Source organism: Anas acuta, chromosome Z (genome assembly GCF_963932015.1).
Source record: "Anas acuta chromosome Z, bAnaAcu1.1, whole genome shotgun sequence".
Classification (NCBI taxonomy): Eukaryota; Metazoa; Chordata; class Aves; order Anseriformes; family Anatidae; genus Anas; species Anas acuta.
In genome coordinates, this window is record NC_089017.1 from 4018986 (window position 1) to 4037084 (window position 18099).

The window sequence follows — 18099 nt, forward strand, 5'->3', positions numbered from 1 at the left end:
AGGAATCACAAGGACAGGACCACAGGGGACAGGAGGAGATGGGGCTCAGCTCAGGCACAGCCAGACTCACCCGTGGCATGGTGACGGCCACGTCCACGTTGATCTCGGGCTTGATGCAGGTGCCCAGCAGGTAGCTGCCCACCACACTCAGCTGGGCTGGGGGCAGGAAGCGGAACTTGCCCTTCACATCGAAAGGCACCTGCAGGAACGGCACCTTCACGTCCCCGGGGAGCCACGACTGGTCGGTGAGCTGGGGACAGGCAGGAGAAATAAAGGCTGTAAGCATCACCAAAAGCAGATGGGCACAGAGCAAGACCCCTCCTCCCACACAGCGCTGCCCTGAGCTGGCAGGCACCAGCACCCAGAACTTGAAGACCCCGCCAACATAAAGCAAGGCAGTATTTTTTCTGTCCCTAAACTTCCCATGGGGAACTGGCTCTGTCCTCAGCAGAGCCTGCTCCACACAGGGGCCTCGCTGCCTCCCCCAGCCCCCTTGGGACCTACATCACTTTCCGAGGTCTCCGGGATGGCACTCAGCAGGCCGTTAATTTCATGGAGGAAAGCATCAATCTTCTTCTTCTTCGTCTCCTTCAGTGTAACCTCCTTCAGAAGTTCTTCAATCTGCAGGGGAAAGGGGACTGTGAAAAGCAGCTGCAACACTAGAACTGCACCACTGATGGTAAAAAGGCAAAGAAGGTAGCAAGTTGTGCTGGACAACGCCTGGGTCTCTGCAAAAACTCATCTCAGAGCTGGGAGAACAGTCAGCTCACAGGCAGGAGCTCCTGCCCTCTCCTGAGAAGTGCCAAATGGAAGTCAGCTCCATTCCACCTACTTCTATGTGAGGCCCTGCCATGAAAAGCTGGAATGACAGTCACGGGCTTTACTCTCAGAAAAGTTTTTGCATGACAAAGTGCCAGCTCCAAGAAGCAACCCTACAAGTTCACATCGTGAATGAGGTCCTAGAGATCCTGCTACCAAAATTAACAAGCACTCATGAAATAGGGGGTGCCCCTTATAAAAACCAAAGGTGTGAGGGCCACCAGGCACTATTTATGTAACACCCCCTCCTCACACAAGCTGCTTGTTTTCCTGGAACACAAAAAACCCTCCTGTCCCATTCAAAAGTCTTGCAGCAGACGGGCGCACGTGGCAGTGTTACTCCCTGACAAGTCATAAATCACCGCACTGCAAGATGTGGAACTCATGCTCCCAACACACTGCAACCACCTGCTGGAAACGTTCGGCTTTAAAGCAATAAATGAAGCAAAAAGCCGAGGGTGGGGTGGCAACAAGAACTGAGATCCCAAGAATACCTTGGAAGTCTCATAAAGCTTGGGCTTTGTCCCTGCCCCATGCCCGCTGTCCCCCAGCCCAGCTCCTGCAGGGGACAGGCCAGGCGGGCTCCACAGACTGCTCACAGCCTGGCACTGCCCCCAAAACCCTCCAAAATCCCCCCAAAACCCCTCAAAACCCCCCCGGAGCCCTCAGGAGAGGCAGATCTCACCTGCAGGCGCAGCAGGCTGGAGTGGAACAGATCCTCCGTCTCCTTCAGGCGGTTCAGCTCCTCGCTGCTGGGCGGCTCGTACAGCTCGGCCCTGCTCAGCCGCCCTGACGGGGCCGGGGCCGGGGCCGGGGCCGGGGCCGGCCTCTTCCTACCGCGGGCAGCGCCTCTCCCGGGGGGCTGCGAGCCCTGCTCCGCCTCCGCTGCTTCTGCCGGCTCCTTGAAGCCCTGCGGGGAGAACTCAGCATGGCTCCGGGGCTCGGGGCGCTGATCCCGGCCCCGCCGGGTACCCTCGGCCCCCTCATCCCCCCTCATGCCGCCCCCAGCCCCCTCAGGCCGCCCCCTCACCGCCATCATGGCCGCCGCCTCCTTCCCCTCAGCGCCCCGCGTGGCGCAGCGCACCCCGCTAGCGCCCGCCCGCCGCCCTCCCATTGGTCCGTGCGCACCGCTTCGGGCTTCTGATTGGTCGGCTCCTCCTCCCGTCCCGCCCCCCCGGTAAGTTTGTGTGAGAGGGGAGGGGCGGCTCGTCGTCGCTTTGCGGCGGGTCGTGCTGTGGGGCGCGGGGGGGGCAAAATGGGGCAGTTTGGGGTTTTTTGGGTTTTTGGGGGGTTTGATGGGGCTGAGGGCAGCGCTGTGGGGATGTTGTGGTCTGGTCTGGCCCCTCAGACGTCAAACCATACAGGCACAGAGTCACTAAAGGTGTTCCCCAAGACCAAGGCTGACCCCAGGATGGTGTCCTCCAACCATCGCCCGACCCCCAGTGTCACCGACTGGTCCCCAAGCACCACGTCCAGCCTTTAAATAAAAACCTTTAATGCCCTACGCACCCTAAAGTTTTCATGAACTTACATAAAGTTTGCAACAAACCACCCCCACCCAGCCGCATCACTGCCACAGTCCCAGCACCATGGGGCACCCTCAGGTTGGCTCCAGCTCTCCGTTTGTCTCTTTCAGCTTTGTCCATCTCTAAAGTTCTCCCAGCACAGGGTTTTGGGTGTTTTTCTCACATAATTAGTGTGTTGCTCCTAGGTCATCCTGTTGAAGTGCTCAGGCTGGTGTTTGCAGCTCTCTGCTGGTTCCTAATTTCCAGGCAAAACAGCCAACCCTTCCTCACAAAAGTCATCCCACAGCGATTTTCAACCCAGCCTGGAGCAGGAGGCACTGTAACATTTGCACCTGAGCAGCTTGGTCCCCAAACAGCCCCAAAATCAAGGACGAGGGGTGACCCAGGTCCCGCTCTGATCTGCCTGGCAGACAGCAGAGGTGGTTTTGCTCTGTCCGCATGGACAGGCTGGGTGTAACAGCCCTGTCCTACCAAGTGGTGCCTCAGGTAGTTCAGCAGGAGCTGAGCGTGGCTTCTGGTGCGAGGATTTCTGACCAAACAGTTACTGCAAAAATACTACACCTGAAGTTTTCCACACACACAGAAAATAGCTTTGTTTCCCAAAGGAGTCAGGCCACAGGCAGCATTGCCAGTATACTCTTGGGAAGGATGAGCTCAGAGCAGCCAGGGGTGCACTACTTCACAGTTTGTCAGGGTGGGCATCGCACATGTAATCTGCAGAGAGCACAAGGCAAAACTGCAGAGCCCAGCTTGCATGGGGAAACTCCTGCAAGGCTAGGCAAGCAAGGGCAGCGAGGCTGGGCTGGCTGCAGCCTACAAGTGGGTTACTGGAGCAGGAGAAATATTCCCTTTAAGATGGTGCCTTTGCAGAAACAGCTCTAAACCTCGGGTCCAGCTAGATTTGGGTTGTCAGGGTATTTGAAGGCCCATCCCATATGCGTCCCCTAGTGGGAGGTCACAGATTTGGGAATCAGGCATCCTCCAGTGCCTGTTTTTTGCCTTGCTGAGCCCTGCTTCCTCCTGCCACCACCACATGGCATCTCTGCCCAGCAAACCCCAGTGCTGAGTCCATGCCTGGAGCAGGGCATCATTTCCTTTTAGTAAAAGGGCTGCATCCCTCACATACCCATTGTCAGAGACATTTTTTGTTTATTATTACACCAAATCACTTCTTCCTCCATCTCATCAGCCCAGGTCAGGTCCCCTGGGTTTGCCCCGCTGGTGGGTACACAAACATTGTTTGTGCATCCATGTGCACGTGCTCCCCCGCACTCCCTCGGATCCCGACATCACCTGCAAAGAATGACTTCCAGCTAACACGGATGCCTAACTCCCAGCCAGTTTTGCAAGTAATTCTTGTGGACTGGCCCCGTGACTCTGCTGAGCATGAATTACGGTGTCAGCTCCTACCTCAGCAGGAATTCATCCTCTGCGCTTCTGAAAGAAACAGATCTGGAGGAGTGCTCCTTCCTCCCCTTCCCTCCCATCACTGATGTGCCAGGATCCCATGGTTCAGCTCCGCTCCTCTCCCAGATTTCCATTTCCCTGTGTCCTGACCCCACGATTCACTGCCTGACACCTCTGGCTGCTGTGGGCATACCTGTGGGGTCGGGCCCCCTCTGATTCAGGGTGGGGGTAATTACAGCCCTGCTTGGCATTTTTAGGAGGGCTGGTAAAACTCGTTTAATCATCATTGCCCACAAGGTCATGTCCCTGTGCTGCTTGAGAGTGACAGGGGACGATGGACTGTGCCACCAGGGAGCGAGCTGCAGCTCTGGGTGGGTGGCTGGGATGCCCACTGGTGTCACCAGTGGAAGTGCCACGGCATTCCCTTGTAACCCCCACCCCAAAACAAACTCCCTTTGGTAGCACACACGTACACACAGAGCATATACACTTACGTATACGTACACACGTGCTGTCCCGGGGCGGCCCGGCCAGCCCTGCAGCAGTGCAGGTGACGCCTTTCCTGCAAGAGGCTATTTAACAAGGTATTTCAGCACCTGGCGAGTCATTAATTACGCCCCATTCTTAAATGCTAATACTAATAATCATCATCAAAAATTACTTCACAGCATGCCACTCCCTGTGCCCGCCCTCACAGGCGCTGCTCGCCTTCCACCACCACCTCCCACTTGCCCAAAAAGCCACAGGATCTTCTGTCTGGCCGTGCCCTGGCCCCACACCCGGGAATGGGAGGGATCTGTCCCCTGGCTCCATCCCCTGGAGCCTAGCAGTTTCCTTGGTGTGGTGTCCCTGAGCTGATCCTTTCCTAGGAGGTGCAGGTGGAGGGAGAGCCGGCATCATCATGCCCCTGGGGAAATCCTTCATCACCAGCAGCTGTCCGGACACCGCAGTCAGCATGGCATCTTACAAATGACAGAACTCCCCCAAACAACATGCATACTTCCTTAAAAACAGCTAAATTGCACTAAAGAAGCCATGACACAGCCCCTGGCTATCATCAGCTGTTCTCGGCCAAGTCACCCAAATACCTGACGCTGTGTCCTACCCCAAATCCCAGGAGGTCTGTGGCCACCAGCCCTTCCCAGGGCAACCACAGCCCATCTCTTTGTTCCACCCAGATAGAAACTGCACAGGGGCACACAGCCTCCTGCCACACGCCAGGATAAGCAGGAGGTACCAGAAATATCTCCCGTGAAATAACAGTGCTGGTGGGGCCAATAACTAGGGCTGAGTTTCCTCCCCTGCCTATTTGGGTTATTTCTGTTTGTGCCTGTTTCTTGCTGGGTTCACCCATGCTGGTGGAGCAGGGCTGTCCTCTCAAGGTGTCTTTTCCCCTGGGGTGTGAAGAGGGCAGTGGCAGCACCAAACCACAACAGGGATCTCTGGTGTCCAAAAATTGGGATTTGCAGGAGATTAAAGGGGGCTGGTGTTGCCCACCATACCATTAAGTTTTGCAAAACAAAAAGCCTGGTGCTCATTTGTGGCCATCATTCCTAAGGTTGTTTATGCTTTTGGTTTTAGTTTTGGTTTTGGTTTTGGATTTTTAAGGGGACCGATGTGCCCACCTTTTTGTGCCACCAGCATGCACGTACATAGAGGTGACACTGAGGAAGGGGACAGGGCCCCCAACCAAAACCAGATGGGCTGGGACATGGGTGTCCCGCAGCATCACCCACAGATGTCCCACACTTCCCACAGGCAAAGCCATCTCCTGCCCGGAGCACTCCCTACCAGAACTTTGCATCCAGCCCCTGACCCCTTTGGCCACACCATGGCCACAGAAAGCCATGGTCTGGCCACCCAAGGACCTTGCTTCCTCTGCTGGGAGAGGTGGGGACTGTTTTCTCCCTACAGAAGCTGCAGTTCACTGTGGGATTAAACAGGCCTCTGTTCTTTCTATAGTAATTTCTAGTGCCTTTCTAAAGTCATTTCAATTGCCCAGCCCTGAGTCCCCCTACAGTGACAAGCTGAAGGGCTCAGGTCTCTATAGGGAGGACAGGCTGCTGGTCCGCTGCTGCGTCTCACCAGCACCCCTGTCACACATGACATGGCAGGATGGTGACCTGCTTCGGGAAGCCTCACCTGCCCGCTCTGCTGGAGCACGCACTTTGCAAATCTCAGCAACAGCAGTGCAGGAGCTGTGCGAGGTCCCCAGCACCGGGGTTCAGGACCCCACAACATCCAGAGCCCTCCCAAGTGAGTTGTGCTCTCAGAGAGTGTTTTACATGCTCCACTTACAAACAGAAAAAAAAATACCCAAAAGGTCATAAAATTAGAGAGGACTTAAATAATCCATACATACTGGTTGTGACTTAAATAATCCATATGTACTGGTGGTGACTGCCCGAAGCCAGCAGCTCCGACAGCTTTATCGCAAAACTTGGGTGACCTGAATTGCACAAAGAGAGCTGATGGCAAGCTCACATGTTTCATAGCACACTAGCAGCATCTGCCTCCTTTTAAATTGCCTGTTTGCTTTTTGCATAGATGGTTTTGCGTCCTTGTTTTTATTTTCTGCTTGCTTTTGGCTTGCTTTCTGTGACAGGCTAGAGAGCAAGTCTGCCTGATTTCCCTGCTGTTGCTGTGGGCTTTACACATAGCAACAGGGAGGAGAAACCTTTCCTTTTTTTTTTTTTCCTTTTTTCCTTTTTTTTTTTTTTTTTTTTTTTTTTTTTCTGATTCCAAGAAACAACCTGCAGCCTCCAAAAATCACACCAGGAACACCAAGGGAGGGGAAGGACCCATGAAGCTCAGACCTCTCACATTAGTGCAATGCGTTGTCAGTGATGTGTTTTTTTGCCACGATCCCACAAAAACAGACCTTAGCAATCTCCCTTCAGCAGAATATTGCTCCATTAAAAAAAAAAAAAAAATCAATCTCCAAGGCAGCTCCTGAGACTGGATGTAGTGGAGAGAGCCAGGAACATGCAAATGTGGCATTTATTTACCCATGGCTTAAACCTCCCAGTGCCAAGGCACCCGGTGCCCCCTCCGTCCCTCCATCCTTCCCTCATTTCAAGTGGCACTGGCTGTCATGGGGCTGGGAAGTGCAAACAGAGCTGAGCTGGAGTGAACAGTGCCAGGGCAAAGGGACCACCTGGGCAAGAAGGGAAAACATTGGCAGGGTGAGGGTGATGATGATGATGGTGACTAGCTCAGACTGAACCAGTCTATTTCTTTTTGTCTTTGTCCCAGCTCCCAATGGCCCTTCAAGACCACTGTGCCCCATCCTCCTCACTCACCCCATGGGGAAACTGAGGCAGAGCAGTGGCAGGGTTTGCCAGGGCGCAGGAGAGCTGAGCCAGGGCTGCCACGGGCAGTCAGGCAGCTCCCTCGCAGTTCCCATTCTGCTCTCGCTTCCCACGGAAACAGAGATGATGCAACCACGCTGCCTGTCCCTGCCAGATCCCTCCTTGTTCCTTTGAACCCACGGAGACAGCTTCACCCCCAGATGCTGGCCTTTCAGAGGTGCTCTGTGGGATCAGGCAGCTCAGCTGGGAGAAGGACCTAAGTTGGACCAAACTCATTACTAGCCACTGGAGGGTCCACACAAGGAGGTGCTAGCAGACAGCAGGCGTGAAAGCTCTGCCTCTGCAGAAACATCTGGCAGCAGTCCTGCGGGTGTGGAGGCTCTTGTCATGGGTTCTTGTTCCCCACAGAAACTCTAAAGCCCCCGGAACAGCAAGTGCCACTGTTCTGTGTGCTCTGCTATCACTCAAGGGTTTTTTGTGCCCCCTGTGTGTGTGAGCAAACACACAGAGATGGGTTCCCCCAGTCCTGCAGTCTAGTTTAGGACAGCACTAGCACCCAAGGGATAAAGCACAGACAGGGGACAATTTGAAGTCACCTTGGTAGTGACATCTCATTTTGGGTCATTTTCTTTTGATTTGTCTTTTAGACAATCTGTGGAGGTGCACCTGAGACTCATGGTGCTTGTCATGAAAGGGATGGAGACCAAAGGGAAGCCGTCTTCAGGTGATCCTAATAGCTTAAGGTCTCAGCATCCATTGAAGGGACGGCTGTGCAGGATGAGACTCTCCTGTCCCCCAGAAATGTGCATGGGAAACGTTATGGTAGAGCCTGCAAAATAATGAAAGGCAGAAAGCACTTGGGTAGGAAAGAATTGCTCATCACCTCCTCCAACATGAGGATAAGGGCATCAAAAAACCTAGTAGGAGGCAGGATCAAAGCAAGCCAAAGGAAATGACTTTGCACCCAAACAGTCCATTAGACTGGGAAGCTGTGTGCCACAGGATGTTGCAAATGCTTAAAATTCACTCAACTTCAAAAATAACCAAATAAATTCACAGGAGAAAAATCTGCTGAAGACTATTACATACAAAGACACCACTGACTCAGGGACTCTGAGTCACCAAAAATTGTCGGAGGTCAGGGAACTATTCTGGGGAAGTATCGCACCTTCTGACATCCTTCCATGGTTGTCCAAAGGTGAACACGATGAGAGGTACTGGTTTTGATGGATCATTTCTATAGCCAAGAAAATGAAGGTGATTTTTTTCGGGGCTGGTTGTGATTCTCTTCTCTCCCCACTTGCCATTGCAAATGCCTCCTTGTACTGTAAGAGGAGCTGGGATCAGGTAACTGCAGGCAGTGAAGCGGTCCCAGTTGCCCAATACTGAAACACCACGTCGGTCCTGATAAGTTTGTTATCCACTTGCATGAATCTGGCCCTGGAGCCTAGCCCAGCATGGCTGGATGGGGCACAGAGCCCATGGGGATGACCAAGGGAAGCCTTTCCAAATAGACAGAGCACACGGACAGAGAGATGCTCTGTAAGGGGTGAAGAGCTGGAAGACCAAAGTGATGCTAAGGGATGAAGGACTCTCTCATGCACCAGCAAAGCCCCAGCAGTAGGGCTAGGACCATAGGGTGGCCCAGGACATGATCTGGCTGCAGAGGTCTGCAAGCATCTCCCGAAGGGTGGGGAGAGGAGATAGCGCCAGTGGGAGCCACTTGGGCAGGCTCTGGAGATAGGGGAAGGGGGGGAACTCACACGGTGCAGGACCTTGATAGAGCACCAGCTGCTGATACACCGAGCCTGAAGGCTGTGAGATAAGGCGAGAGCAAAAGGAGACCTGCCCGAGATCTGGCAGTGGGAATTTCCAAATCTCCCCTCTCATTCCTCTGCTGCAGAACAAGATAGAATCACATCGAAATGAATCGAAATGAATCGAAATGAATCGAAATGAATCGAAACGAATCAAATAGCTCGGTTGGCAGGGACCTACCAAAGCAGCTGAGTGCAGGTGCCCAAGCACTTGAGGGCTAAGCAAAAGTCGAAGCCTGGAGACGAGGGTATAATCCAAATGCCTCTTACTACTATTATTTATTAATCATTAGAATATTAAGAGTAATAGGAAGGTATTTTCATTGTGCCTTTGTATCAGACGCTTTGACAGCTACCACAAATTTTCAGCCAGCAAGTGGATATGAGGGAAGCATGTACGTATACATATTTTATACTATAGGAAAGACGTGATGTTGATGAGGGTAAATGAAATGGAGGGTAGGCAGCAGAAGCAAACAGGAGAATGAATGGGACAATATTTTCACATATATGAAGACAAAAAGAGCAAAATGCCTTATAACCACGTCAAGCCCAGCTGGGGGTGGCTCTGGAAGAAACAGCTTTATCCCATTAAAGGACAAGTGAGGCATGATGTTACCAAACTCTCCCTTCTAATTTCTGTTGCTCATAATTGATCAGGTAAATTAAAATATGCCTCACTCTAGGGAAATCTCTGCTTTTCTGAAGCTGAGCACGTGTTGTGCTGCCAAGGGAAGGAACTGAGTGCCCTGGCAATGCTCACCAGCATTGCACTTAGAAAGAAGAAGAAAAAAAAAAAAAAAGAGAGAGAGAGGGAGCTCTATTAAAAATGGATGCCAAGAGAAGAGCACATTTGAGAAGGAGAAAGGCTTTTATCCGAGTTGTGTGCCCTTTGCAGTGTTTTTGCTGCTTCTTTTCAACAGGAGGGATTCGGTCCCTGCAGGATGCTCGTTGCTCCGCGCGGTTCCCTCTTTGCAGCCCCTGCTTGATGCAGTTTCCCCCCTGGCTCGGTTTGCTTGCCTTTTTTTGGGTCCCTCCCGCCAGCCAGCAAGTACATTCAGAGGTGTTTTATTTTCCCCAGGGCGAGAGCAAGGAGAGGCCCCTCGATGCTCTCGGAGACAAGGACAGCGCGGACCAGCCAGGGCTGGGCTGCAGCCAGCTCAGCCAGCTGAACGCCTCCCCTGCGGCGTGAGGGAACACATCGGCCTCTCTCACCTGCTTCCCAGCCTCCGTCAGAGGCAAGAACAAGGGCACTGGGGCTTGCAGCAGCTGGGCTGTGGAAATGAGGGTCTGGATGCAAAGGCTTGGGTTGGCTCCCTCCTCCGCACCCTTGGGACACCCATGCAAAGATAAAAGCAAAGCTGTCTGAGATAAAATCCTCAGCCTGATAGTTTTGGCAGCACCGGAGCCTTCTCTGCCTTCCGTGGAGGGAACCGGCCCTGGTGAGCACCCAGATTGGGCATGCATCCTGGCACTGGTTCCTTCCACACTCTGCCAGCCCTTGAATCCACAGCAGAGGTTCAGAGACGGAGAAGAACTCATCCTGCAGGCCAGGCAGGGGACCCTGAGGATGCTGAGAGGTGCTAGGTGGGCCAAGGACATGGGATGTGCAAAACCCACTCTGCACCCAGAGCTTGGAGTTGGTGCAGCCAAAGAGTTTCCTGCAGGATGGAGAACCATGGTGGTAATTCATGGAAATGTCCTGGCAGGAAAAAAAAGTCTGGAGGAGATTTACCTGCCCCTGGGGGTAGCTGTAGATGGAGAGTGAGGTAGCAATGCACTTACAGGGCACAGCCACCTTCTGCTCCGCACACTGTTCCCCCAAGGACCCTCTTAGGGAGGGTCCTCAGTCCTTAGTAGGACTCAGCATCCCAGCCACATCCAGACAAACAGGGCAGGGACATCACAGGGGTGTCACCAAGGTCTGCAAGAGCCCAAGGTGCTGGTGGAGAAAGTTGGGCAGATACCTCATATCCCAGCCACCAGTGACAGGTGGTTGTAGGGCACATGGGGTGCAAGGGAGATGGTGAGGCCAGGGGTTCAACCTCCAGCTGTTGCCTCCTGAGCCTTTGTCCTTGCAAGCTTGTGATCAGGCCCCTGTCTGTTCGTGGCCTTCTCATCAGGCTGCATGAGCACTGCTCTCCCAAGTGGACAGCACTGGAGGGTTTAGGCCACGTGAGATCAGACCAGTGGTTTTCTGGCTGATTTATTTTCCAGACCCCTTAGAAGCTCTTCCCAGATTTGCAAGGGACTGCAGGCCCTGGGGTGAAGATGACTGCACCGTTCAGCGTGTTCAGGCCAGGCTTCTCCAGACTTGTTCGCTTGTTTGGGAAATTTGCATTAATTACCTTGGTGGTGATTCAGGCTCTTGCGGGAATGTTCAGCCTCCTCCCAGCCACGCATGGATGCATGGAGCAGCGTGCAGGGCCATTGCAATGATCTTCCTCTATGTCCAGCCCAATGCTTCTGAGCAGGACTTCATACCCCCCACAGTGTTTTCCAGAGCTCACAGTGTGCTCATGGGTGCAGACCAGTGAGATATTGCATCTGCCATATGAGCCCTGCAAACACTTTTTAGAGAAACCTCTCATTTTAGGAATTAGGAGGTGGAGTCTCTAAGGGAACACCTCCTGACCGGTCTCTGGACCTTCTTGCTCAAGGGAGTCTCTCAGACATTTGGCCACCCAAGACTGCTGCTTGTGCCTGGGGCTTCTTGCTTATGCTGCAGTTTGCTTTCCTTCTTCTGAATCTGTTCATATTTATTGTGACAACGGTCACAAAAAGGCCAAAAGGTCCTGGGCAGGACCTGAGCTGTGCATCCTCAGCTAAGCCTGACTAGCATTGCATTTTCATGGAGCTATTGGCAGAAGATGACCCCATCTTCCCCTCTGTGCCTTCACACCCACCCCTCTCACCTCCTGCTTCTGCAGCTGCCATTTGCTTCAAGCTCTCCGTCTGACAAAGTGTGGATGGCCAAGTAAAAGCTACAATATATGCAAAGAAAACCAGAGGTCATTAACTGCAGGGAAGTCCAGCACCTGCTGTTCTGCTCAGAGATCTGATCCTGCCCACACCTTTCTGTAACTTGTGGGGTACTGGGTGCATTGCTATGCTGCTATTGCTATCCCCAGGACCAGGGATAGCCAGGTCTGATGGCTACCTACCTTGGAGGAAAGGTCAGTCCTTCCTCAGGGAACCTAAAAGTCCAGCTCCCAGCACAGAAACTGAACCGCATGGACACCTCAGTTACATTCCCATCAACAAAGTGTCACACCCCTCACATGGCTGCTTGGGAGAGCAGAAACCATATCAGGGAACTCTGTGGACCACAACACTTGCCAGCACAGCTGGAGGACTGTCCCCACAGCCAGCAGGTCCAGCAGACTCAGTTATTTCTGCACACCGAGCCCAGAACAGGAGGTGTAAGATGACCCGAACAGTGGGTTACACAAACTCTTTGGAAATGCAAACCACTGTCTGACAGGCATAAGGTCACAGCCGTCACACACGCACCCACCCCCGGGCCCGGGAATCACAGCTGAAATAGCATTGTAATGTGCTTATAATTTATTCATCAGCTGAATGAGAGCAGCAGCAGGCATTTTCATGGCACTCTTTTATCAAACCCCTGTGATGGACTTCATCCATTTTAAAAGAACAAACTAGACCTGAAAGGGGAAAAAAAAAAAAAAAGACAACTTTATTCCATTCAAATTTAAACAAGCAGGAGAAAGGGCAAATCAAATAGGATAAAAAAAAAATACTGAAGACCTTCTCTTCACTTCATTTTTCCTTTGCTTTGTTCTGAATCTTTCAAACTTTGCACTTCTCTGCTGGTGGCTACTTTGATGCATGAGGCTCCTGTTAACCCAGATGCCGCTGACTGCCTATTGAAAACATCTCTTCATCTCTGTGATGAGTTCTGCCTGAGGATGCGTTTGCCCCATTTTTAGGTGAAACAGAGCTAAAAGGTGAATTGTGGACAGACTTTTATCCTCAGAGATTCACAGTCGCTTCCCCTGAGCACTTGGGCCTGTTCTCTGAATCCAGGCCACATGTAGGTGAGGATTGCACATTGATTCCTCTCACAAGATGCTTGGGGAGTTAATGCGGAAAAATTTTCTTGGCAATGGGGCTTTGCTGCCTGGCCTGAGCTCCGTACCATGGTGCTGGACTGCCCTCTGGGCTGGGACCAAGGTTTCAGGTGCAAACAACAGAAGAAATGCCCATGTTCCCCCATCACTGATTTCTCCTTGACAGAGAAACTAGCCTGCAAAGCACGGCTGGAGACCTGCACCAGCTGACAACACTTCAGGAAAGAGATGGAAGAAATAATCTAGTCCCCACACTGTCTTCTTTGTACTCACAGTGGCCTGGAAGAACCAAGGTATGAGTTGGGGTAGGGGGGACCTAAAAACAACAAGAAAGAAAGCAAGAAAGCTAACTGGGAGGTGAGGCAAGCCTAGAAGCAAGCTGATCCCCAATTTGTGGAGTTTGAAGGAGCAGGTTGAGCAAATAGGAAGCACTGGTTGGAAGCACTGGTCTGGGCCCGCTTAGGACAAGCGGATACTGCCATGGTGCAGGAAGGCAACAAGGTGGACCTCCACGCATCCTGCACTGTTTCCAAGTCCCACAGTCCTCAAGTCCTTGTTTTGAGGTACCAAGGGGCTACAAGTGGTTCTTAGGGCAGCTGAGCAGAGCTCCTACCCCTGCCTGACCTTTTCTATCACAATAGCATCCATCTGATAGTGTTCAAGCCCAAGTTGGGTCCCTGCCAGTGCCTCGCCAGAGCAGAGGAGCAGAGCAGGGAGAAGGCAGCAGGAGAGGAGATGGCTTCGTGTTTTAGCGTAGTCTGGTCCTGTTCCCCGGAGGAAGACGCAGATGTCTCATCCTCAGAGCCACTCAGGAAATAAACTGGATAAAGCTCTGTAGAAAATCATGCAAATTGATTGAGCCCTGGGATCTGAGCAGCGTAGGTGGGGCCTGCCCTCTTTTCCCACCTCTTGTGCCCTCTCTCTGCCAGCTCACAGGGCAGTAACCCCCAGTGTGACACCGAGGCAGCATTCACCTTCCCAAAGCTCCCGTGGCAGACTTCTGCTGTTGCTAAGCAGAGGAGTTAACTCTCAGTTTGTCGTTGTTCATAAATGCGGCGCTCAGGAAGGAGGAAAGAGAAGAGGAAGAGAGATATTAAATATAGATGATGAGAACAAAGCAGAAAGGGCTTGAAGAGAAGTTTTCATCTCAGATTTACTTAAGGCACCAGTGGCATCCGAGGTCCAGTTTACAGAGACCAGCTCTTCGTCTGAGAGCTGGATTAATGGCACGTGTAGCCTTCTCCTCTGCTGCTGAGGCTTCCTTCCTGGAGCCACACATCCCTATACCAAACCCTATTTCACCTTTTCTGAGGCCAAAAAGCAAAGCTGCTCCTTCAAAAAAAAAAATAAAAATAAAAAATGGAGAGAGAACAAGTTTGAGGCAGAGCATACCACACAGAGAACCCCATGTGCTGGCATGCAGTGCCTGTCTGTGGGAGAGCAGTGCCCAGGCTTCCCAACACTCCGTTTCTTCAATCGGTTCTATTTTCTGTGATAAGTGGATGTTTTTGTAAAAGAGAAAAAAAAAAAAAAAAAGGAGAAAAAATCAGTATTCTCTCTAAAAGCAGGCCTGATGGAAATTTTTCAGCCTGCCCTATTGAATACACCAGGGTTTTCTTTACTTTCTGCCTTGCATGATTACCTCTTTCGTTAACATTCGAGACAGGCAGCAGGTGGAGATAAGTCCTGAATGGTGACAAACTCTGCTTCTCCCATCCTTCCCACCATTGGGCTGGTTCAGCCTGCATTGGAGGCTGGCTGCAAGGAAATCTCTTTCAATTACCACAGAAATAGGGGCAAGCACTATCCCAAAAGGGTTTGGCTCCAGCTGTTCAGATCATGCCTATATTGTCCTCTGGGCAAAGCCACATTTCTTCAGAAGCTGGGACATGGTGTTAACGAAGCAGTGCAGGAAAATCCTTGCACTGTCACATCAGTGGGAAATGGCACGGTGTGGCTCTCCGGGTTGGGTGCTTCCCTGGACTCATCCACAATGAGAGCAGAGCATGTGGAGGGGTGGCTGGAAATGGGTGCTGAGTCGTTTGGGAACGATATTGTCCATAACATTAAACCTGGACATTTGGGAGGTGGGGATGGAGGCATAAATGGGGCTGATAGGGTTTGAGGAGCAGGGAACAGTAATGAGGCAGCTGGGAGGGGGCTGTTGGGTTGGAAAGAAGTGGGATGAAGCCAGAGACTCGTTGCAGATGGATGGGACGTGACAGGCAGAGCTGAAATGCTTTCTCTCACTGCTGAGAGCACCGTGCCTGCAGCCCTTCCAGATGTGGCCCAGATGTTGAGGCACTAAGAAGGGTGGCCAAAGCCAGCAGTGATGGAAGCACCTGCCACCAAGGGAGCACTCAGCTCCTGGCCCACATGTCCTGCCAGTCAGCCTGATCCCGTATCGTCAAGACATTAACTCCATCAACCCAAGATGTAAATAATATGGGACTGAGCTCCTGGCAAAAAATATTCCCAGCATGACACAGCCTGACCTCTGCAGAGTTCCTCCAACAAACAGCTTCTCAGCCACGCAAGCAATGTGGAAGTGTTCGTGATCCAGACGTCCAGCCCACAGGCTGAAGGCGTGAGAACAGAATTAAACAGCTTTCTGCAAACCTGTGCCAGTGTTTTACAGCCACAGGCTCAGGACCAGGCACTGGTGCTGGCTACAGAGCATCTCTGGAGAAGGTGATGGGGGCCTCCTTGGGGAGAGCTGGAAGAGGTGGTGGAGTACAAGGAGAGCAGTGGCAGGAGGAGGGAAGGGAGCAAGCTGTGCTTGCCACAGGGACAATGGCAAATTTGTCCTGGTAACAGCTGGTGTACGGGGCAAGCACGCTGCCTCCTCCCAGGGCCACAGTCTGGGGAGTGAGACATGGCTGCCAGTGCCAGGAGGGGCCTTTAGAGTCCACCTGCAGCACAGGCTGCCCCAGATCACCACCAGATCTGTGACAGCTATCCCACACATTCAGGAAAGTCCATGGGTCTGGAAAAGGTGGACTACAGGTCTAATGGTTACCCCTAGGGCTGTCCGCAGGGTGGGAAAGCAGCGTGTGGTGGTGGAGGAAAGGCAGAGGGGGTGAAGCTACACAGGGGTGGAGGGGTGGTCAGGCACACCTTCTCCAGGCTGTTTGTCCAAGGAGCTTTGGCCACCACAAGGTGAAGAAACTCTGCCATGTGCGGAATGATGAAAGCAATGCCTAGCAGAAATGGATTAAGGACTGAGTCCTGGGCAGAGTAACGTACTGCAGCACAGAGTCCCACAGTCCAGTGAAGTTAACTATTCCCTGTTATCAGTTCCCACTTTCTGGACAGTCCCTGTTGAGTGCCCTGTTGTTCTTGGTTCCTGTGACTGCTTTGATCTTTTTAATTAATCTCATCTCTAAAGTAAACATTCCTCAATCTCTCTCTGTATTGCAGCATCTCAAGGTCCTTTACCATTTAATCCCTAGACTCCACGTAATCCAATGCCACAGTTTTACATCAAGGCATTATATGATTTTTACATTCCTTCATCCACAGTTTTTATTTAACCACAAATACACAGAGAGCAGAAATAGCCTTCTAGTAACTCTGATGTTTTGGGGGACATTACAAGTAATTCAGAACTCATTATAGCATTTGACTATTAAAATTATCCTCGTTAGAACCACTTTAATTCCGTATCAGGTAATACACATCAACTTTTCCCTGTCGGTGCCGTGTTACCTCCTCATTATTTCTCCCATCTTGGCCGGGGAAAGACTTCCAGCTCACACGTGCGCCCGTGCCAGGCACGCTGCAAGCAGCTGAGTGGCCCCATATGCTGACAGGCAGGTGCGTGCATTAACGCTTCCAAAAGCGAGACCCAGACTCGTGCCATCTGCAGTTGTGCTGTGCTGCTTGTCCTCCTTCAGGATCATCGCTTTGTTCTCTGATTCCATAAAGGTTTGCTGAGGAACACGAGCTTGCAGGCACTCTCTGAGGTCTTCGCCTTGATTTTGAGTTCACAGCACCGTGTGTGGAGCTGTGGTGGGCACCGCTGTGGCCCTGGGGGTGTCTTTGCCCCTCGGGAGGATGGGGGGAAGGAACCCAGCTACTTTTTGGCCGTGGCACCTCGTGCACCTGTGGAGTTTTGTGTAAACAGCACTGATGTCTATGGGAGCACGGCTTTGATGTCACTGTTGGGTGTTTGGGGATCGCTGTGGGGTGCTGGGTCAGACTTGGCTACTTCTCAAAACAACCTCTGTGCCCAACAGCCTCTGTGGGTAAACACCTCCCCTCCCCTCCCCAGCTCCTGCTCCTCCCTCCCCCTCCAGCAGCCACCACCGAGAACATGGCGGCCACGCTGGGGGGGAAGGGGGGGGCAGGGGCGAGAGGAGCGGGGGGTGGTGCTGTCCCTTTAAGAACGAGTTCGGGGGCGTGGTTAAAGGAGCGGGGCGGGGCTACGCGGGGAGCGGGCGTGAGCGCCGCGGGAAGGGGCGGCTATAAGGAGAGGGGGCGTGGCCTCACTTGGGTGGGCGTGGCCACACGGTGGGGGAGTGGGCGTGGTCAAACCGATGTGGGCGTGGTCACGCGAGGGGGGGTGGGCGTGGCTAGAGGGGAGCGCGGCGCGGCTGTAAGGGAGGAGGGGGCGTGGCCACAGGGGGAGGGGGCGTGGCCACGCGGGGCAGGGGGCGTGTCCCGGCGCGCTGAGGTCAGCGCCGAGCGGGCGCCGTCACAAAAGGAAGTGGCGGCGGCGGGGGCCGGCAGCGCGGGGCGGGGCGGGGGGCAGCGGGGCGGCAGCGGCGGGGCAGGAGCAGCGGGGGCAGGGGCTGGGGCGGCGGGGGCAGGGGCGGCAGCAGCAGGAGCAGGAGGAGAAGGAGCAGCAGCAGCAGCAGGAGGCAGAGCAGCAGCAACAGCAACAGCAGCAGCAGGAGGAGGAAGAGGAGGAGGAGGAGGAGGAGGAGGCGGCGGGGGCCGCGCCATGGCCCAGCAGCAGATGAGCAGCTCGCAGAAGGCGCTGATGCTGGAGCTGAAGTCGCTGCAGGAGGAGCCGGTCGAGGGCTTCCGCATCACCCTGGTGGACGAGTCCGACCTCTACAACTGGGAGGTGGCGATCTTCGGGCCGCCCAACACCCTCTACGAGGGGGGGTACTTCAAGGTA

At 53.2% G+C, this 18099-nt stretch overlaps 2 protein-coding genes across 2 annotated transcripts in view; one reads left to right on the plus strand and one right to left on the minus strand.

Moving 5' to 3' along the window:
• NOL6 (nucleolar protein 6) overlaps positions 1–1925 on the minus strand; it is a 28888-nt gene extending 26963 nt beyond the window's left edge. The window contains exons 1-4 of the mRNA XM_068666705.1: positions 1850–1925; positions 1505–1729; positions 505–621; positions 71–250 (exon numbers count right to left, since the gene is read on the minus strand). Coding sequence (XP_068522806.1) covers positions 71–250; positions 505–621; positions 1505–1729; positions 1850–1858 — 531 coding nt within the window. The 5' untranslated portion in view covers positions 1859–1925. The remainder of the gene's footprint in view (positions 1–70; positions 251–504; positions 622–1504; positions 1730–1849) is intronic.
• A 15803-nt stretch (positions 1926–17728) lies between these two features.
• LOC137847971 (ubiquitin-conjugating enzyme E2 R2) overlaps positions 17729–18099 on the plus strand; it is a 51376-nt gene continuing 51005 nt past the window's right edge. The window contains exon 1 of the mRNA XM_068666718.1: positions 17729–18096. Within this exon, the coding sequence (XP_068522819.1) occupies positions 17920–18096 (177 nt within the window). The 5' untranslated portion in view covers positions 17729–17919. The remainder of the gene's footprint in view (positions 18097–18099) is intronic.